This window comes from Gossypium hirsutum, chromosome D04 (assembly GCF_007990345.1).
Source record: "Gossypium hirsutum isolate 1008001.06 chromosome D04, Gossypium_hirsutum_v2.1, whole genome shotgun sequence".
Classification (NCBI taxonomy): domain Eukaryota; kingdom Viridiplantae; phylum Streptophyta; class Magnoliopsida; order Malvales; family Malvaceae; genus Gossypium; species Gossypium hirsutum.
The window spans coordinates 4,093-26,831 of record NC_053440.1 but is presented as its reverse complement, the minus strand read 5'-3'; the positions used below and the strand labels follow the sequence as shown (position 1 = coordinate 26,831).

Sequence of the window (22,739 nt, the reverse complement as noted above, 5' to 3'; positions counted from 1 at the left end):
CATGTGTAGTAGACAACTTACCTTTTTAACTACTTGTGTTTTATACATCAAAACTTTGATTTCCTGCACTTATATACACACGAGAGACAAATCATAGACAATTGGAAAACAAAAAGCAAAATCGAATCACTTAAAATCATTTTTAAAATTAGGGTTTAGGAGAAAATTCTAAAAAAATAATTTTTAATTCTTATATATGATTTAATTTTTCTGAAATCATGTTATATTTTGAGAATCCAAACCTTTTTTAAAGAGAATAATTAAATTATAAATTTTTGAGAGATTAAAATATAATTTTATCATATAATAATTTATGATTATATTATTTTTTAAAAGACTTAAATTTTTTAAAAATTTTTGAGGCTAGAGTGTAAGTTAACAATGTATTAATTTATAATATTCTAACAAAAAATTTATTTTATGTGATGATTTGGAACAACTCTTTTTAAAAAAAAATCTACATCAGTTACCAAAACTATTAATAATGTTGATTATTTGGACCAACTAATGACATGATTTTTCTCCTTTTGATTCATTATAAGATAATGGTAAAATTGTAGTTTTGATTTCTCTATTATACTTTCATTTGATATTTAATATTTATATTTTAATTTTACATAATTTGGTCCTTTACTTTTACAATGGCATTAATTAGTCTAAATAATTTAGATACTTATATGTGACAGTTATCTTATTATTTTACTTTTATAAGTGTCTTAGTAAAAAAAAAAAGCTATTTGTAGTTGAAAGGTTAAAGGTGATTTTTTTTTCAACTATTTATAAACGTCTTGGCAAAAAAAGAGTATGAATGTGGCAAGGTGGCATGACATCGTATTTTTTTCTATAGACTATATAATGGTCAAGTTTCAATTTTGGTTTCTATACTATGCTCAAATTTAAGATTTAATCTTTATATTTAAACTTATTGACATAATTTCATACCTCAACTTTTACAATGCCATTGATTAGCCTAAATGTTCTATTTTGATTAAAATTATTTATTAAATTCACATCCATTGCAATGTTTTTTTTACATGGCTACCATGTGAGTATTTTTTTTTAAAACAAAGTTAAAATGTCATCCCAACAAAGTTAGCAGCAAAATTTAATGATGTCAACAATTGAAATTGAATTTTTAAATTCGAAAAGTAGATAGATTAAATTCTTAAAAGTAAAAATATGAACGTTAAATTATAAATGCACGAAGAGTACAAAGACTTGAAGTATATTTTAACATTCAAATTTTATTCTATAATTTGGTTAAAGACCAATTAACCCAACGCGAAACATGGGGAGCCATTAGTTTTATTCAATTAAGACGGGAAACAAAAACCATGTTAAGGCTAGGAAAAAGACATTTGTGATTGTTGCCATCCTCTCCCCGTCTTTAGCATCTTTTCGTAGTTTGATGTCCTATTGTTGCTCCATTACAATTTTTATAGTTTAGCTTTTACTACTAGTCATTGTAATTTTGCGAAAGTTGTAGATTTAGTCATTATATTTTAATTTGATTAATTTTAGTCCCTGTCATTTATGATTTGGTCAATTTTAGTTCTAGTACTTTTCAAAATTTGAAATTTTAGTCCTAACCAAAATAATAGTAATTAAATTTGTTTGGTTAAATTAAATTACTAGTCATGTACATGCATATATGTCACGAGTCACAGATCCAAACTCGCGATGAATGCACACAAAACAATCCATAGAGGTCAATTGATTAAATGGAGCTTATTTAACTCACCTGAATTAGCTTAATTTGTGGAACATATGGAAAAACCTATCTACTTGAAGCTTTAGTGACCTAGTGAAACATTTCAGTAAATCAGAGTTATCATAGTGAATATTTGTAGTCCTAAGGGATAAGATTGTATAGTGTTTATATCACTTAGAACTCTTATCTTGTAGATAGGCATTAATCTAGCAGTCGATGTAATTTAAAATGTATCGTTGGGAAACTATAAATAGAGGTCTTTCCCCTCATTTGTAATTATCCCATCTTACTCAGTTGTACTTTATTCAAAGTAATCAAACATAATGAGAGAATTTACTTAAACATCTTTTGTGCATTGCTTTCTTGTGACATTTTCTAATTGTTTGTCACTTTTTTGCTTGAGTGTTAGCTTCTGCAAAGTTTCGGTGTCTTTGAGAATTTCTTTGTGAATTCTCATCTTTTCAAGAGTTAGGTTGACTTAGGTAGATTTGAAGCAAAGTTTTTGCCTAAGGCTACGCAGTTTGCTAAACTAAAGTTCTAGCCCTGTGATAGTTGGTATTAGAGCCAATGTTCGAAGGTGCCGAATTGAGATAGAAAAAGAAGTTGGAAATCAAAATGTCCCAATGTAAACCCATGGGGCCAAGAAAGCGAGTAGATTGAGGGATATGCTATTGGCTTTGGAAGGTAAGGTTGCGAAACTCGAGGGTTATGTGGGTAATATGAAGGAAAGCCATCATGTAGCTGAGGGGCAAACTTTGGATCGAGACTCGGGGAGAGATTAGCTCAAGGTATAGGTGTTGGATGCTTTCAACGCTAACGTGGAAGAGATGTAAGGGGCTCTCAATTCCATTGCGCAGAAGCTAACAGAGAAGGATGATGTTCTCGAAGCTATGATGACGACTTTGAAGGAGGGCTAATTGAGTTGTATGAATGTTGCGTGTATTCTCTACTAGGGTTGCCGCCCCTCATACTATATGAGGGCTAAATTTATTTTCTATTTCCCAAAATAAATATTATTTAACTAATTATTTTAATTACTTAATTAAAAAAATTAATTTATCAATTAAATAATTTTCTCAACTTAATTCCAATTCTGTTAAAGTAATAACAACTTTACTATAATAGAATCTATAAGGAAATATATTTAATTTCCTTGTTCAATAAATCTCATAATGATTAATTAGTTCAATTTCATCTTCGAATTTCAATTTTTTATTATAATTAATTAAATAATAGTTCGAAGAACCTTAAATTAATCATCAAGTCATATTTGTACTTAGCAAGAAAAGCATTCATTGCGAATAGTGATACATGCGATCTATTTATCTTACTTCATCGTTTCGACTTAATTCTATCTATTGGTTCTACATGCAATTCGTTTCTCGTTATCCCGAGTTGGCGGAGGGAACAATTGAAATATATAATTAATGCTCAAATAATTTATAAGTAAGTTTCAGTTTTCACCTATTAATTACAATATTATTTAGTCACGAAGTCATTTCACTAAAGTATCGTGACTAAGCTCTCCTTTATTATATATCATTACGAAAGCTACTTAATAAGTGCTCGTCCAATGACCTTGTCATAAGTGTGTTACCTTCATCCTTAATCTCTTTGGAATAAATTCGTTCTCCCGATATGTTGTTATTTTATCTCATGGTTGTAATAACTCGATTTTAGCCTGTGTCGAAGAAGTTAATTCCAAGATCCGAATTTATTAAATCAAACCGTTCAAAGATTTTCTATTAAGTACTTACAATGCGAGTACGAAATTAGAAAATAAAAATATGAACAATTATATTAGAAATAAAAATTACTTAGTAACTAATTAAGTAAAATTAATTAGTAATTAAATTGATTAAATTATTATATAAATAGTACAAGGATTAAATTGTTGGAGAAGCATGAAATGAAAGAATAATTAAAGGGGGACCTAAGTGGTAATTAAGCCTTGGCCTTAAATGGCAAATGGGCCATTTCCAATGCATTAAATGTTAGTCATGTTTAATTGTAAGTTTAAATTATGAGTATCTTATATTTTTATTTTGATATCTATAATTTATTAGCTTCATCATCAGTTGTATATATTAATAATGTTGTTAATTGTAGTACATTTGGTATTTTAATCTGATATATTTATGTATTTAAGTTTTGTTTTACTCATAATCTAATCTATTTTAATTTTAATATTATAAATATTTCATATTCTATTATTAATTAATTTTAAATTATGTTTTATTATTTTCTTATAGTATTTTTTAACTAACATCTGTTCTGAAATGTAAATTTCAATTTCCACATGTATACGATAATTTTCTAGTACCGCTTTCACGACTTGTAAAATTGGACCCCGGAAACAGAGAACTTTGGAGAAGCATTGAATTTATTTTCCAACTTACAGTAATTTCCAAGTAAATAGACAGACCCTAACAAAAATGAGTTCCTACTGGATTTTGTGGAGCTTCTCCTTCCACGGCGTAAACGCTTTAAACAGGTGCCAAGCTCTTCAACTCGACAGATTCAGGGACTGCTGTGGCCATTTCATCAACTCCCTCGTTTGACAAAGGCAAGCACTTCAGTTCCTTCCTTTTCCCCCACAGAAATGAGTATAACCCAACTATTATCAGAACCGTTCCAAGCACTCTGAAGTCATATGAATGAGTCAGTAAAGTCTATTATTGATTTTTAAAACCTTTTTATGTCCGCAAAGAAATTGGTAGAAGGAAAATAGAGCATACATTCCGAGCCTTATCTGTTCACCAAGCACTAAAGCTTCTGATATGGCAACGAAAACTAGGGCCAGAGGATTGAACATTGGGGCATAAGTCGAGCCTCGCTTAGCTATCGACCATGTAAGTAAGCAGAATGTTGCTGCCGTACTCAATGCACCCTGCATAAAATTCAAGATCCTTGCTAATTCAAATCTTGGTCTTTCAACGGAGATGCAATTGTGTCAGTAACATTACCGAGTAAACTATTGTAATCAGCTGCAAATTCCACTCCAATCTCCAGGCTGCCTTGCTCCTGTTTAAGCATAGCCCTATTACTGCTGATTGTATGGACGCAATGATGCATGTTAGCAGCGTTGCCCTGTATTTCCATGGGAAAACTTTGAGCAACTTCACCTGTTTGTTTGAGACAACCAAACCCAACCATTATGATCAAACAAAGAGAAGAGAGGTTAATTAATTAATTAATAATTAGATGATTGTATCAAACCTGCAATATATACCAACTAGCGTAGCAGACGCAACTACCGACAAGCATGAAAGTTCCACGAGTCCATTGAGACTTAGAAACTTCCATGACTGCAGGTCTGTGAAAATGGTGACCATCAGCGAGATGAAACACTTTTCCTTTATACAGACTAGCTGCCAGTGCTCCTCCCACGCACAAAATTGCACCCGCAGTCTTGATTTTGCCACCTTTGCTGCCTAATCCAAGCTTCTCAATTCTACAATATAAATCAACATTTCATTGGCTTCCTTTTTAAATTATATTATAACATAATGCAACATCAACTATCAAAGTTACCGGAAAATGATGGAGAAGACAAAAGTGACAATGGGAAGTATGTTGAGGAAGTTTGAAGAATATGTGGCTGTAGTATCTCGAAGTCCACAATAGAAGAGTCCCATGGCGGCTGTTATCCTGCATGAATCGTCATGTGCCTCATCCAATTAATACATGCTTTTGTTAATTTTAAGCTTTTTTATTTCGTCATGTCAGCAAAACTAATAAATATTAACTATTTTCATTTATTTTGGGGTGACTTGATAAAAAGTACATGTTGAAAAGTTAAAATAGGCAAAAAAATTAAATAAAGAACTAAAATAATATTCTCTATAAAGTTGAAGGACCAAGAAGTTATTATGCCTAACTGGAAAGATACCTAAGCTTCCTCGTGGTTCACATCATTCCAAAGTGGAGAACACCAAACAAATAGAAAGCGATGGGCAAAACGTAGAAATAAAACAAAAGCAGATCAACCTTTGTCCTTCGTTATGCGTCTAATCAACTATTAGCATTACGTCTCAAAAAAGTGGAATGTAAAGTGTGTATCACCAAACTAAAAACAAAACTCTTTTTAAATAATCTCTTTGATACCCAATAATGCACTCTAGTACATTTAAATTCACGTCCTTCTATATTAACAATAATACTCATGTTAATCAAATTAAGACTTAATCAACAACCAAAATAAAAACTTAAATCCATTGTCTTAATAAAATTGTTCTTTTTATATGTATCTCGAAAATATTGATCATACTCAATTTATATATTTTTTAAAAATAACACTTTACTTTTTAATAAAATAAATTGAATTTTTTTTTCCAATATGGATATACAATTGATTAAATTAACCAAGCTTAGCTTAATTAAACATCAGTATTTAATAAATTTTGCTTTTTAAAATTTAGAATTTCATTGAAAGCGTAAATTAGTTTAAGTTTTAACCTAGGATAAGGATAAAAACTGGTCCCTATAGGTCAGTATGAGATACACGTGATAAGTCATATATCACTATTTAGTTATTTCATTAGCTAGTCTAATTTTTAACAGTACAAATGGATAAACTTTTTAACAAAAAAGAACTAATTTTCTCATTGAACAAATGTAAAAGGATTGATTTGCTAGAGGAAACAAAATTTAATCTGACTCCTAGTACAAGACTTCCATGGTAGTTTTATCATTAAACATTATTTGGAAGCTTTTCTTTTATTGTTATAACTAGTATGGTTCTTGTCTTATCTGTTTATGTCAAATTATAGAGTAAAAAATTTGAATATTAAAATATGCTCTACATACCTATATACTTTGAATATTTGGAATTTAGTCCCTCTATTTTTATTTTCAGGAATATAATATTATACTTTTCGAATTTAGTTCATCTACTTCTATTACTTGATAGTCATATAACAATAAAAATAACGTTGAAAACATTGATTAAAATTTTCCTCTAAAAACACCCGTTCGAAATCGTCATGATAAAATATATTTTTTTTTCGGTTGGAATAGTTTTCTTGTGAAAAATTGATGCCATTATTTTGATTAAAATAGTTAACAATATTAACCATTTAGACCAATTAATGTCACTATAGAAGTAGAGGGATCAAATTATGTCGAAAATTAAGGTATATATATAAATTAAATGTCAATTTTCAACATAGTCTAGAGGCCAAAATTGAAATTTGACCATTGTTTTATAATGCCAAAGAAAAAAAAACGATGCAATCCTACAAAAATGTGAAGCTACGTGTCAGTCTTTTAAGACTTGTGGTGTATTCAAATTATATATAACCACGTAATGTTTTAATCGAAAAATTATCGTTATTAACTATTTGGACTAATTAATAACATTATAAAAATATAGGACCAAATTTTGTTATAGATTAAATCTCAAATTTAAGTGTTAATTTTTTTTTGTAAAATATGAAAAAAAATCTTGATTGCCACGTGAGGCTTTTGATGATAAAATGATAAATCATTAATCAGCCAAACGTGCAAAACAATAAAGGTAAAAAAAAGTTGGTAGTTTCCACGCAATGCTTAGATCCAAACCAAACCCAAACCGGGAAACTCAAGTGACTTACCCTGTTAAGGCGTTGATGAATAGCCACAACCAAGTCGACCACTCCATCTTCTTTGAATTTTCTCTGCACAATTCGCCACACACACATCTCAATATTTGGAACATTAACTTATCACTCTTACTATCAAATTATATTATATATGAAAAGAAAGACAAAAACCTTTCGAGGAAGAAAGCTAAAGGAGCAACACAAAGAGCAGCAACCAAATGCCGGTAAGCCATGAGTGCGAATATAAAAGATCCTTGACTCAGTACGACTTTGGAAAGCAATTGCTGACCGGTTGCAAACAGCTGCACCGCCAACATGGCGGCTAACATCTGTGACTGTGACCACCCCGACCATTTCTTCATTCTTCCCGTTACCGCCATCGTAAAGCTTTTTCCTCTTTCACAATCGAGTGAAGCAGAAAAGAAATGGCTAAAATTAATTGAAAAGAGGAAGACCCGAAACGGCTGTCACCAATTTGTTTTTGTTTGAATTTTGTAATTATTTTTTCTGGCCGATTCCCAATAAGAAAAAAAGGGCCGAAAAAAGCGGTTGAAGAGAAGACAAATGAATGCAAGGGATATTGAAAATCCAAAGAGCTAGTTTCTTACAGCTACAGATGCCATGCATGCCATATATATTATATGTAATCTGAGTCAGTCATTGGCTATTCATGAATAGACTTTTGTTTCACCAATGCTTTTTACGTGGACTTTTCCAATATAACATAACCGAAAGTATTTGGTCATGTTGATACAATAAGGGAAGAGGTAAGGAGAAAGTAAGGAGGGACAAAGGAGTATGTGATGGAGTTAAAGAAGTTCTATTCATCTAAAAAAGTTTACAGTCGGAAATGAACATGAGGATAACCTGGTTATTGAAAGAATGATTGCTCACAGTATATTAGGAGCTTAAAAGTTTAATCCTTTCTTCATTTTTAGGAAAGTATTTATAGGAGAGATCATCTTATATTGTACTGTAACATAGAAGGCCATTAGAGCGAATGTAATGACATAGTGTACGTAGGGTGTGGATGTAGTGATCCCATACAATACAAGGTTGTTATTCACTAGTGGGGGTCACTTGTTAGAGTTGCGATCACACTTAGATAAGAGTTTGCATCTAAAAAGCGAGTGTTTGATGAGGTAGTTTGTTGAGCGAGTAACCTTGTCATGGGAGTGGGTGGACAAGGCCACCTTCAAAAAGGAGCGAGCGGTCCAAGTTCTTAGCCGAGAACATGAGGAAGGTTAGGTAACAAAAGTGAGGTATCTAGTCTGAGAAAATTTTTGAATAAAATGAATTCAATGATGGGTGCTTGAAAAAGTATATTATCGTGTTGCCATGTATTTAAATCCTGGAGAGATATAAATCATGTGAACTCCACACCTAAATATGAGTGTTGGTTAAGCAAAATTTTTAGGGTTTTGAACTCAGATACTTGAATTATATAAAATGGTACGAGGAATATCCTTTTATAGAGAAGCCTTCTTAGGATTTATTATCTTTTTTTGGTACAACAAGGTTTAGGTATGAGGAATGTTAAATCTGAATAATTGAGAAATGATGAGTCCTTTGACTAGAAATCAATGAGGGATGACAGTGCATGTGTTTTAATAATCTGATTTTAATATTTTAAAACTTGTTTAAAGCAGTTTTGGATAGTTAATAATAAATTATTCATATCCACATGAAACGCCAACATTATAGAGCCAATTAATTAATAAATTATTGTTGAGCAGGGCGAAGGTAGAAATTTATTTTAGGGGTCGAAATTAAACTGTAATTTTTACGATAGTAAAATTATAATTTCATCATTTTAATTTTATAATTTTTAAAGATTTAAATTACTTTTTTTATCATTTTTAGGGGGTAAAATGAAATTTTACCTTTGTTAATTTAAATTTTTAAAAATTTTAAAGGACTTAAATAAAAATTTTCCATTTTAAGAGGAGTTGGACCTTGCCAATCCCTCTAACTACACCCCTATATATATATATATAAATTAGGGTTTTCTTACAAAATTTAAATAAATGTTTAACTTCGATTAAAATATCCTAACAAATCACTTTTGAGGTATCAATAATAATGCCACATGATATTTCTTTAGATTTCATGAATGATATAATACATCAATATATATAGAAACATCAAACTCAACACTTCTTACTATTTTTAACTCTAAAAAAATATTTTTACAAAATTCTAAAATCCTAAATTTTAAACCCTAAAACACTAGACCCTTCATACCCCAAATCTTGAACTAACTCTTTCTCTAAAATAGTAAATCTTAAAGTTTTAAATTCTAAACTACCATACCAAAAATCATATAAATCTAGTTGAACAAAAAAGACATAAACCTAGTGTTACTATTATTATTTTTTAATTTTATTTAATTAATCAACACTAATTAGGGTTAACATATTATTAAAACATATATAATAGTAATTTGAAATTCTTTTAAAAAATATGATATTGATGTAGTGGCATATCTTTTTATTCTTTTAAAAAAATAAAAGTGAATTATATTTTTAAAAGTAAGTTTATTGATACAAGATGTAAAAAGGGAGGTAAATAAGAGGGAGCAAGAAGAGACTAAAGTAGTGCAATGGAGGTCGATTTACTTAAAGAGGTCGAGAGCCAAAATAAGGACAATGGGACAAGCTGATCATGAAGATGAGTGTTCATAATAACCATAGTGTGTTAAAAGGTTCAATCCTTTGCTCATCGTTTCTCAGGGTATTTATAGGAGAGGTCCCCTTGTCCGCGGGTATGACATGTCAAGATATACATTTAGGTTCGTTGACTGCGTTATGGATAATCATAGATGCGTATCATGAGACTTTATCAGTACGAGATAGTTAAGTTTAAATAGACACCTTGTTGCAAAAATGGAGTGGATGACTCCATTAAGCAAAAACGGATGGTTATACTTAGAGATATTGAGGTCGAGAGGCCTGTCAGAATGTTATTTTAGAGGAAGTCAACGTGGTTCAATGACGCTTCTAGTGCTGACATGTGTCCACTTAGCGGAGGGATATAACAATAGCACCTCCAGTTGAGTGGAAGGTTATAAAGTGGCTTTCCACGAGACATTCTGAACTTTGCTCAAAGGTTTGTCTTGTTAGGAAAGATGAAATAGCATAAGATTTTTAAAACATTTGTCGTAAATGCAACGGTTTTTTAGGGAATAGTGGTCATGATGAGGAGTATTTGACATTTTACAGCTAGCCAAATACTATTGGTTATTTTCTTGAATCTTAAAACGGTTCATTTATGAAGAATTACTATAAATTGTTCTTTTGTTTTGTCAGACACCATTTTGTCATTTCAAATTCTTACTTAAGATTCTTGTTCAATTCTTTCTATTTCAAAATTTTCTTTTCTTCGTTGTTTTCACGATCTCAATTAGAAAATGATCAAACTTGTGAGGAGAGGAGGAAGAACTAATAGACCTTCATCGCGAAGAGGCGGAGGTAGATCTTCTACCACTAAAAATAAGGTGGCGGTGACAACTAATAGGCCGACTATAGTCAATCCTAGGAGACCTCCGATGATCGAGAGCCAAAAGGGGCAAATCCCTGATCATTTGAGAGATTTCGATAAGTTAGTGAGGGTCGGTGAATGTAAGTGTACGTCAAAGGAGTAGGAACTGCAAAGGGTCCTAAGATGTAGGGGTTGTTGTTCCAATAGGGTCGGAAGCGTGTAAATTATTGTACTAAAAAATCACACAAAGTTCAATTCCCAGGAAAGAGAGGTGGATCACATGGATCTCTTAAATACCAAGTCTTTCCTTAGACAGAATATCCCTTCTATAGTAATTTAATAGCACAATTAAATACTACTATTATACCCTCAAATATTGAAAGAAAAATAGGACAAGAAAGAACACAAGAGTTTTAATGAGGTTCGGTAAATTATACTTACGTCCTCGGGCACTAACACCAGATGATAACTTTACTATCTTCAAAGTATTACAAACAAATAGAATTCCTTAAGAATTCTCAAATGGGAGAAGAGAGAAAACTAAGAGAGAAAGATTGGTTGGGATGGTTGAAATGAAAAATGAAAAGGCCTATTTATAGTTGAAGTCCAGGGACTAACTTGCAAATGGCCTAAAAAATTAGGGACCAAAATTGCAATTATCCCATTCAACTTTTCAACATTCGGTGCAACTTGCTCAACCTTTTTAACAAGTTGCTTCCTACCTTTGTTGACCTTTCAACAATCTCCACCTTGAAGATTTGATTAGGATAATCACATCTTCACACACTTCCTTCAACTCCCCAAATTCGATAAAGTTATCTTTTGTAGTGCCTCTAAATGCGCTCTCGAGCGCCATACACCTGTAGGTGCTCAAATTCTCAGGATGTTAATCAAGTTCAAACAATGATTAAACTTGATTGTTGTTACCACTTTGGTCATCATATCTGCGGGATTATCTGCTGTCGGAATCTTCTGAAGTAGAATTTTTCCTTTTTCAAAGACTTCCCGCACAAAGTGATATCTTACGTCGATATGCTTGGTTCTTGAATGATAGACTTGATTTTTCGCTAAATGAATAGCACTCTGACTGTCACAATATAGACTAATGTGACTTTGAACAACTCCCAAGTCTTTCAATAATCCATTAAGCCAAATAGCCTCCTTAACAGCTTCTGTAACTGCCATATATTCTGCCTCTGTAGTAGACACAGCTACTGTAGACTGTAAGGTAGACTTCCAACTCACTGGGGCTTTCGCAAGAGTAAATAGATACCCCGTAGTTGAACGACGTTTATCTAAATCACCAGCAAAGTCGGAATCAACATATCCAACTACAAACTGACCAAGTGCTTCATCCTATTCAAAAATTAAACCAACATCTACGGTTTTTCGAAGATACCGTAGAATCCATTTCACAGCTTGCTAATGTCCTTTTCCAGGATCATGCATATACCTGCTCACAACTCCAACAGCTTGTGAAATGTCAGGCCTCGTACACACCATCGCATACATCAAACTCCCAACTGCATTAGCATATGGGACTTTCGCCATATATTCTCTTTCATCTTCAGTCTTCGAAGATAATTGAGCACTAAGTTTCAAATGAGAAGCAAGTGGGGTACTTACATGTTTTGTGTTTTCATTTACACCAAAACATTGTAATACCTTTTTCAGATATTGCTTCTGATTTAAACAGAGCTTGCCTCTCGGTCTATCTCTACTTATCTCCATGCCGAGAATCTTCTTGGCCTCACCTAGATCTTTCATCTCGAACTCTTGATTCAACTGAGCCTTCAGCTTATCTATCTCATTTTGGCTCTTCGAAGCGATTAACATATCATCAACATACAAGAGTAGATAAATGAAAGATCCGTCATGTAGCTTCTGCAAATATACACAATTGTCATATTTGCTTCTTGTGTACTTCTGCCTTCTCATAAAGCTATCAAATCCTTGTACCACTGCCTCGGGGATTGCTTCAATCCATATAGCGATTTGTTCAGCTTACAAACCCAATTTCTACCACCAGCATCTGTGTATCCTTCGGGCTGAGTCATATAGATCTCCTCTTCTAACTCACCATGCAAGAAAGCCGTCTTAACATCAAGTTGAGCTAGCTCCAAATTCAACTGTGCTACCAAGGCCAACAAAATTCTAATGGAGGAATGCTTCACAACAGGGGAAAATACATCATTGTAGTCAATTCCCTCCTTCTGAGCGTAGCCTTTAGCTACCAATCTTGCCTTGTAGTGAATATCCTTCTTGCTAGGAGATCCATCTTTCTTTGCGAATACCCACTTGCATCCGATTGCCCTTTTACCTTTCGGTAATTGCGCCAATTCCCAAGTATTATTCTTCAGGAGAGACTGCATTTCTTCATCCATGGCGCTTTTCCATTTATCACTTTCTAAGCTTTGCATTGCTTCTTGATAAGTGATAGGAATATCATAAACAACGGGAAGGGCGTAGGCCACCATATCAGTAAATCGAGCAGGTTTACGAATTTCTCTCCGTGGCCTTGCAACTGCAACTGGTTCTGGTGTACTTAGTGGTTCTTGGGTCAGAACCTCTTCAACCTCTAATTCCTCCATTGTGGCTGGAGAATTAGACTTATTAACTGGGCAAATCCCCATCTGCTCAAACTCCACCTGTTTTGGAGTACACTCCACCTGCTGTGGAGTATTGCTCGTCTGAATATCTTTATCTGCTACCTTTTTCAATGTGGCAGATTCATCAAAGGTAACATCTCTGCTACAGATCATTTTCTTTGTGCTTAAGCACCAAAGACGAAATCCCTTCACTCCAGAAGTGATTCCCATAAAGAGAGCTTTCTTTGCCCTCGGATCTAACTTTGACTCCTTCACATGGTAATATGCAGTGGATCCAAACACATGTAAGGAATCATAATCTGTAGCTGGTTTTCCAGACCATACCTCTATAGGAGTTTTTCTTTCTAATGCAGATGATGGCAAACGATTAACAAGATATCCAGCGTATGTCACAGCCTCAGCCCAAAATTGCTTGCCCAACCCAGCATTGGACAACATACATCGAACTTTCTCCAGCAATGTTCGATTCATACGCTCTGCCAATCTATTCTGCTGTGGTGTATCCCTAACTGTGAAGTGTCGAACAATACCATACTCTTGGCACACATCGAAGAACGGATCACTTTTATATTCCCCTCCATTGTCCGTCCTAAGCCGCTTGATTTTCTTGCCAGTCTGGTTTTCGATCATAGTTTTCCATTTAAGAAAAACTCTAAGCACTTCATCCTTAGTTCTCATGGTATACACCCAAAATCTTCTGGAAAAGTCATCAACAAAAGTAACAAAGTAGTGTTTTCCTCCCAATGAAGGTGTCTTGGAAGGCCCCCACATATCTGAGTGAACATATTCCAAAATACCTTTTGTATTATGGATAGCAGTACCGAATTTCACTCTCTTTTGCTTTCCCAGAACACAATGCTCGCAAAATTTTAATTTGTAAGCCTTTGCACCTTTCAACAATCCTTGCTTTGCCAGAATTTGTAAGGATTTTTCGCTGGCATGTCCCAACTTCATATGCCACAACTGCATTGAGTCCAATTCTTTGTTACCGGAAGCTGTAGCGACTGCTCCAATAACTGTACTACCTTGGTAGTAATACAAGTTATTTTTCCTGATGCCCTTCAATATCACAAGTGCGCCAGATGTCACTTTCAAAATCCCATCTCTCATAGTAACAACTGAACCATTGGATTCCAAGGCTCCCAATGAGATGAGATTTTTCTTCAAACTGGGCACGTACCGAACATCAGTCAGAACTCTGGTTGATCCATCTTGATTCTTTAATTGGATTGAACCTATCCCAACAGTTTTACAGGCATTGTCATTGCCCATATAAACAACTCCTCCATTTAGTTCTACTAAATCAGAGAACCACTCCCGGTTAGGGGACATATGATAGGTACAACCCGAATCCAATATCCACTCATCTGAATGGAACGACGATGATGATGCAACCAGTGATAGTTCAGAGTCACTAGTATCATGCTTAGCAATACAAGCATCTACAGCAGCTTTTCCCTTATTCTTCAGCTTTGGACAATTTTTCTTCCAGTGGCCTTTCTCATGACAAAAAGCACATTCATCTTTCCCGAGTCTGGACTTTGACTTTGATCTCCCATTTTGAGTTTTCTTCCGAGTGTATGAACGACCTCGGACTACTAAAGCTTCTGTATCTCTGATTGAGTTTTTCTGTTTGTCCTTCTTTCTCTGTTCATAACTGTATAAGGCCGCACAGACTTCACTCAGAGATATATCACTCCTGCCATGAAGTAGAGTAGTTTCTAGGAACTCAAACTCCTCAGGAAGTGACCCCAACAGCATCAAAGCCAAATCTTCATCTTTGAATGTCTCATCCATATTCAGCAAATCAGTGACTAACTGATTAAATTTGGTGATGTGATCATTCATTGTGGTACTTGAGACGTATGTGAAGCGAAACAGTCTTTTCTTCAAGTGGAGCTTATTTTGACTGTTTTTCTTCAAAAAATTTTCTTCAAGTGCCACCCACAACTTATTTGCAGAAGTCTCCTTTGAAAAAGCATACCTCTACTCTCGAGAAAGGCATGATCGAATTGTGCCACATGCCAACCGATTGATCGCCTTCCAATCTTTCTCCTGTACATCATCTGGTTTCTCTTCATCAATGGCAATGTCTAGACCCTGCTGAAAAAAGGCATCTAGAACCTCACTTTGCCACATACCAAAATGGCCCGTGCCATCAAAGATCTCCACGGCCAATCTTTCATTTGCAATTGTCGGTCTTGTCCACATGGACGATGTTGAAGCTCCTACACCGGCCGTTTTCTCCATAATCTTTCAATATACCTAAGGAAATCTTTTCTGATGTGGAAGATCAGTTTAAACTGCAACCACAGAGCATACTACGATTAACCTTCGGCTGTTGATACCACTTGTTGTTCCAATAGGGTCGGAAGCGTGTAAATTATTGTACTAAAAAATCACACAAAGTTCAATTCCCAGGAAAGAGAGGTGGATCACATGGATCTCTTAAATACCAAGTCTTTCCTTAGACAGAATATCCATTCTATAGTAATTTAATAGCACAATTAAATACTACTATTATACCCTCAAATATTGAAAGAAAAATAGGACAAGAAAGAACACAAGAGTTTTAACGAGGTTCGGTAAATTATACCTACGTCCTCGGGCACTAACACCAGATGATAACTTTACTATCTTCAAAGTATTACAAACAAATAGAATTCCTTAAGAATTCTCAAATGGGAGAAGAGAGAAAACTAAGAGAGAAAGATTGGTTGGGATGGTTGAAATGAAAAATGAAAAGGCCTATTTATAGTTGAAGTTCAGGGACTAACTTGCAAATGGCCTAAAAAATTAAGGACCAAAATTGCAATTATCCCATTCAACTTTTCAACGTGCAACTTGCTCAACCTTTTTAACAAGTTGCTTCCTACCTTTGTTGACCTTTCAACAGGGGTCTCCTCACAAATCATCTTAAATATGAGTTTAGTGTTCCTGCGAGGAAGCACAATTTGAGTTCCATGTGTGGGCCACGTTACGGTGGGGGAAGACCGAGATTTTACCTGTCGCTATATTTGATGGAGGAAGGGTTTCATTTGCCACCTCATCAATTTATTATGGACTTGTTGAATTCTTATTGTCTAACATCTAAGCAGAGGGTAGTTCCTGGTGGTTGATAATTGGGTTCATGATTAAATTTACAATTTAGTTCATGTACTTTCAAATCCTTTCTAATTTAATTCAAAAATGATTTCCACCTGACCAATAAATATTGGAAGTCATCCCCATGAAAAATATTGAATAATAATTCACATTTTCATTTTGTTTAAGTTTTACTTTTAATCCTCTAACTTTACAAAAATTACTATTTTGTCTATTTCCCACATTTTCACATCACAATTTTCTAAATTGATTTTCATCAATTGGTTCCTTATGAATCTAATTTATCTGACCCGTTTTCCAATTTCCTTTAAATTCACTAAACACAATTCTCAGAATAGTACCCGATGTAATAGCGAAAAATTCGTCACCTTGCCCTTGTAATAATGATTGAATCCAAGCAATATCAGGCACCGTAGCATCGATTGCACTGTATTCTAGTTCAGTCGATGATCTTTCCAGTTACTACTGTTTTTTTGTTTCTTAGAGCATCGAGATAAATCAAGTAAGCTGTTAGAAGTTCTGTCATCTTGATTGCCCCCAAACTGAGTCAGAAAAAAGCCCTTAAAAAAGAAAGAAGCTGATATTCGTTCTTTATAAACAAACCACGAAACATAGTCCCTTTCAGAAAGCTGTCCATTCGATTAAGAGCCTGTTAATGCATCGTGGTCTCTTGTGCATAAACTGAGAGTTAAATACTGGACCATCATTCATTCGCAAGGAAACTGAAGAGAGCAGAGGAGTAAAAGAATATCAGATATGTAGTTCTGCAGAGACAAGAAAAGGGCACATCTAAGGAGCCAAAGTCTTCAGTAGAGAACTGCTTGTGAGGAGCCAAGCGTAGCAATTGGCTCTTCTATCTCGGCTATAGTTTACTGAAGTTTTGCATCTTAATTTAAAAGCTGCAATCAAGGTGACTCTTGCCTCTCGGTGAAATGGTAAGTCTGCATGTCTTTCAAATGCTTAGCCTTCCGCTGTTCTTCCATGTACATATATACATGTAATATTTACCAATTCTTGGATTCAAATGAATAAAAATGCGTTTTGTAGTTGAACATGTGGCTTTCTATCTGCAAATCATTCAAGGCTGGTGGATCATGGATATGGATGAAATGATGAATATGATAACATGCATTATACAATGCCACTTTGTATCTCTGGTAAAATTGTCTGTCATTTTGTACTCTTCTCACCGACCCTTCTCCAAGATTTGGTCCCATTTGCATTTAGTTTGTCTTGGTTCGGTGGTAGGCAGAAAAATAAATTGCTATGTTAGGACTATTGAAGCACCGAACGTGCGTTTCCCACTCTAATCTGCCTTTTATGCTTACGTACGATACTTTATAGCTAGTTTGTATTCGTGTAGGGAAAAAATATGATTTATCAAGTGGAATAATAGTTTCATATAATTTTTTTTGGGGGACGAGTGAATTTTATATATTAATTTTATTATATTTTTATTTAAAATTATTAATGAATTTTCTCAAACAATAATAAATTAAAAAAATAATATAATTACAAAATATTTCTAATAAAATTTAACTAATTTAAATTTATTTAATCTTAAAAAATTTAGTATTAAATCATCATGATTTGAATATTTAAATAAAATAATATATCTGCTAAATTCCTTCTGATTATTTCTTCTTTTTTTAATACACCTGGATTATAACAGCTTAGATTATTAATAATTATAACCTCTTTCCAATATTTAATCGAGAACTTAAAAATTCACAAAATAAACATCAGCATAGTTAACAAAATAATTAATTGGATCTAAATCTTTAAATAAAGAAAGTATAGAAATTACATCTCTAAAAAAATTCTGAAAGGTAAATTTATTATTCATTTAATGAGTGGAATCATACAATTCAAAGGAAAAAAAATAACAAACGTTCGTCGTAGATGGTGAAGATAAGCTCCATCAACACAACAAAGGTTTTAGCCTTAGCATCAATAGAACATTATGACACGTTGACAATTGACTTTGTCACAACTCAAGCACGATATATTTGGAATGATTGCAAGTACTTAAGGAAATCAACCCCGGATGGTCCAAAGCGGTGAGCAAAAACTGACAAAAGAATCGAGCATTCACCAAACTAGAGAGGATGACAACAAAATCATCCCTAAAATCACTTGTAAAACTAAGATTTCATGCATAAGCAAGACTAAAAAATGTGCTACAAGAGCAGACAAAAACTTCTAAAACTGAAGACTTATTAAACAATGGAAAAACAAACAAAAAATATAAAACTTAAGACAACACGATCCAAATGACATGTAAAATCATTTATTATTTTAAAATTCTCTCAAAACAGAAACAGATTAAGAAGTTGACAAAGAGTCACCCACTTTTCAATAAAAACTACTGGTGACCAGTGGAGTTTTAGCGAATGACAGGCACCGTCATTTGTCCATTACAGCTTGTGAAGACAACAAAGATACCCACAAAATAGATCTGCAAATTGAAAAGAGAGAAGACATGTGTAGTGAATAAGAAGAAGAAAGAAAGAAATGGTTGATAGGAGAGGAAAAAGGTGGGTGACAGCAAGCCCAAAGGTTGGCACCGCCGATGAGCAAAACAAAATATAAGAAACAAGCGGCTTAGAGAAAAAAAATCCCTAAAATTAAAAGTTTAAGACTAAATTCCCAATGTATGAAAAGTACAAGGATTAAGACCATATTTTAATATTTTTTAAATAATGTATGTATGAATATTTTTTATTAATATAGTAAAACTTTCTATAATTATTTTCACCAAATGACTTAGGAAATATAAATAAAAAACTTATCTTAAATGCTGTTATATCAAAAGCTTGGACATCAAAGCTAACACAAAAGATGTTTACTTTGTTATTTAAATTCTCTTACTATTACCTTTACTTTTAAATAAATTTCATAACAATTATCAACATTTTCTTATATAGATTAATCACATAAGTATTACCATAATCAATTTAACAAGTTTTCACTTAGGTTTTATTAGGTAAAGTAAAATTTTTGAAGTACTTACAACCAAATGCTTGGAATGAATTTTTTTTCTTCTTACTCCTTAGCTATCTCTTTTCCTTTGTCATCAGTTTGAGATTCATCCATCTTCACTTTTGTTTCATCTTCATATAAAGAAAAATATACAAAATTCAATATCAAAAGAATAATCAAATAATGTTTCCATACACTTTTGTTGAAACAAACATGAGATAAATGATAAAATCTTATCATTCTTATCTTGTATTCTTACAGAAAACCCTAACTTCACCTTTCTCTCTCCCTTAATGTATGCAATAATTGTCTTAACAAGGAATTAAGCTTTTTTATAAAAAAAAATTGTTTCCACTAAAAATCTATGGAAAAATTGAAGAACTCGGACTTGATTTGGCTGGTTATGGAGTAAAAGGACTAAAATGAAAAAAAAAACAAAGTTTTCTCTGAATGAAAGAAATGATGAAACTCTACAAGTTTCCATAATAATCTATTTGTTTTTTTATTAATTAAAATATTAAAATATAATTGGAGGGTGAAAATGAGCATTAAGCCATTTTTTATAATTAATGCTTATGTTTTTCTTGCATTAATATGCTTTCTTTCCTTAGTTTCTTTGACTTATTCTTTATCGATGATAGCTTTCAAAGGCTGTGACAATGAAGGACATTTCGGCTATTTATGTAAACTCATATGGAGAAAAGGTAAATTTTGACAAATCTTCACTTTGCTTTAGTCCTAACACTCGGTAGGAGCATAGGCTTGTTATCTCGGGTGTCTATTTGGGATTGCCTTTGGTAATTGGGAAGAACAAGACTAATGCTTTTCAGAGTGTAGTTGACATGATGCATAAACGAATTCAAAGTTGATATAAAAGACAACTTTTTTTATTAGGATAAAGAGATTTTCATAAAATCTATATTAAGTCTTTACCGACATATACTATGAGAGTTAATTTCTTTCTACCATTGATAGAATTTTGAGTGATATGCATAGATTCCGATGGGCGGGGAGAAGCGAAGACCGCGGTTAGGCCATGATAGCTTGGGATATGTTGTGCAAGCCTAAGGGTGCGTGAGAGGCTTGGGTTTTAGACATATTCGACTCTTTAATATTACCATACTTGGTAAACAGGTTTGGAGGTAGCTCATAATGGAGACTCTTTGTGCTTCCAAGTCATGAGTGTGAAATATTTTCTTGAGGGTAATGTGATAAAGCCAAGACGTGGACAAAATTTATTTTATCTGGTCTAATCTATTGGCGGCAGTTAGGCTTTTAGCTCAGAACTATTATTAGAAAATTGAGGACGATTCATCAGTTTGTGTATGGCATGATCGACGGGGAAATGTAGGCTTTAATGCTGCAACTTTGGAGCTTAAATGGCTCATTTTCATGAGACGCAAAGGTGTGCGAACTTACGACTGAGGGTAGGGGAGCTTGGAATTCGGAAACCTTGCACATGGCATTTAGTCCATAAGAGATGGACTGTATTTTGACTATTTCTCTTTACTTGCGCAGGCCAGGTAACACTGTTTTGTGGGGGCACTCTTCTTATGGGAAGCTATACCACTAAGTCTGGATATTTGTGGCTCTTATTTAGGTCTTTGAGCTCTAGACCATATCGATTTTTTTGCATCATAGTTGGAAGCTCGAGACTCTATCGAGAATTAAACTTTTAGCATGGCGCCTTGGCCATGATTTGCTTCCTTCAGTAGCACGGATTGCCTTTACACCTATGTCTACGGATTTTAGGTGTCGGAGATGTGGAGACCCGTTGGAGACTGCTATAAATGCCATCGTGACTACTAGGTATCTCTTGACACCCTTATTTTAGATAATATTAATGATTCTTTGTTGTTTGTCGTTGTAGTTAGTTTCATTGATTGGCTCGAGTTTGCTTGACAAGGAAGATTTTACGTACGCGAGTCTATTAGTTCTAGTGTGGATTTGTGGAGTGTGCAGAATAATGAGGTCATAAAGGGGTGAAGGTTCTCTCCACACATTGTTATTGACTATGTGCGTGGCTTGCAAAAGGACTTTAGGGTCCATAACTTTCTTCATCGCCCTATATTGTCGAGTGCACCACGGATTGTTCATTGGCAGCCTCATGAAGCTTGGGGCAATTATTTGAGTTCGGAAGATCTTGTGCGACGGGCTTTGCACAACCATTGCTAAGCGCAAAAAATCCCACTTGGGCGGATGCCCATGCCATCTTATTTGGTCTCTACTTTACTCACACTTGTGAATTCCGCCATGTAATTTTAGAGAGTGATTCATATATACTTGTTTCTAAACTTAACTCTACTAATTTGGATTTGACATTATTGAGCCATGAAGCCCATTCTTTTATTTATTTGTTTGATTTTATTTCTTTCCAATATGTGGGCAATCATGCGGCCGATAGACTAGGTCGACTAGGCTTAGCTAGGTTTGATGAACTTTGCTTTGATTTGGACTGTCCGTCCAAGGTTCATGAGATTGTTATTCACGATATATAATTATTAAGATTGTTTTGGTGAGGAATCTAGACAAGTGTTACTAGAATTTGGTAAATCAGCAGTCAACTTGTGGTCTCTAACAAAAATAGAGCAATAATAGAGTAAGGGGTGTTGCAGGCCCATTTGCCCGGGCCCAAGAAAGAAACAAAAGAACCCATACCAGCAGACTCACCAACTCCGCCGTTCACTTGCTGGCCGCCGCACGTCCCATCGCTGCTCACCTGCTCCACCTGCTCTGCCGCTCCCATGCCACTTGCACCTGCAAAGAGAAACAAACACGCAAGCAGAAACGAAGACAAAATTTTTTCTTTCTTTCGGCTATAAAAAGCCAGATCTAATATGTAAAAGAGGCTTTTTTTTTTTGGGAGAGAAACATTTTAGAAATCAAAAGCAAAAACAAAAGAGTTTCAAAGGTTGAGCATCACTATTCCCGCTTAGTTTTTTTCTTACTTATCGTTATCATTTCTATTTTTATAAGTCTTATTTTTATTTTTCTATAAAAAAAAAAAAAAAAAACATACCTTTTGGATTTTCCGGCCACCGTGTACGGTGGCCGGCGCGACGGTGGCGCGGTGGGCCGACGGCCGGATTCTGGGGAGGAAGATGAGAGAGGAGAGAGCTCTCTCTCTCTCTGTTTTCTTTTAAAAAATGAAACTGATTTGATTTTTTTTTGTTTTTCTTATTATTTATACTAAACACAAAACGGCGCCGTTTTAACAAAGGGGGGATCCGCGCGTCGACCCGACCCGACCCGAAGGATCCGCGTGTTTTA

At 34.0% G+C, this 22,739-nt stretch overlaps 1 protein-coding gene across 1 annotated transcript; it reads right to left on the bottom strand.

Annotated features, from left to right (window-relative positions):
* Positions 1-4,066: 4,066 nt before the first annotated feature.
* Positions 4,067-7,893, bottom strand: LOC107904231 (WAT1-related protein At5g64700). Its single transcript, XM_016830531.2, has 7 exons — positions 7,465-7,893; positions 7,306-7,368; positions 5,246-5,362; positions 4,931-5,165; positions 4,678-4,836; positions 4,450-4,601; positions 4,067-4,354 (listed from the first exon to the last, which is right to left on the bottom strand). The coding sequence occupies exons 1-7, from the start codon at positions 7,671-7,673 to the stop codon at positions 4,198-4,200; spliced, it is 1,092 nt and encodes a 363-aa protein (XP_016686020.1). The 5' UTR covers positions 7,674-7,893; the 3' UTR covers positions 4,067-4,197.
* Between the last annotated feature and the right edge of the window lie 14,846 nt (positions 7,894-22,739).

Coding starts and splice junctions, on each gene's coding strand:
- LOC107904231 (XM_016830531.2), bottom strand. CDS start 7,673: ATGGCGGTAACGGGAAGAATGAAGAAATGGTCGGGGTGGTCACAGTCA. Junction 7,369..7,464: donor TTAGCTTTCTTCCTCGAAAG/GTTTTTGTCTTT, acceptor CGAATTGTGCAG/AGAAAATTCAAAGAAGATGG. Junction 5,363..7,305: donor TTCATCAACGCCTTAACAGG/GTAAGTCACTTG, acceptor CGATTCATGCAG/GATAACAGCCGCCATGGGAC.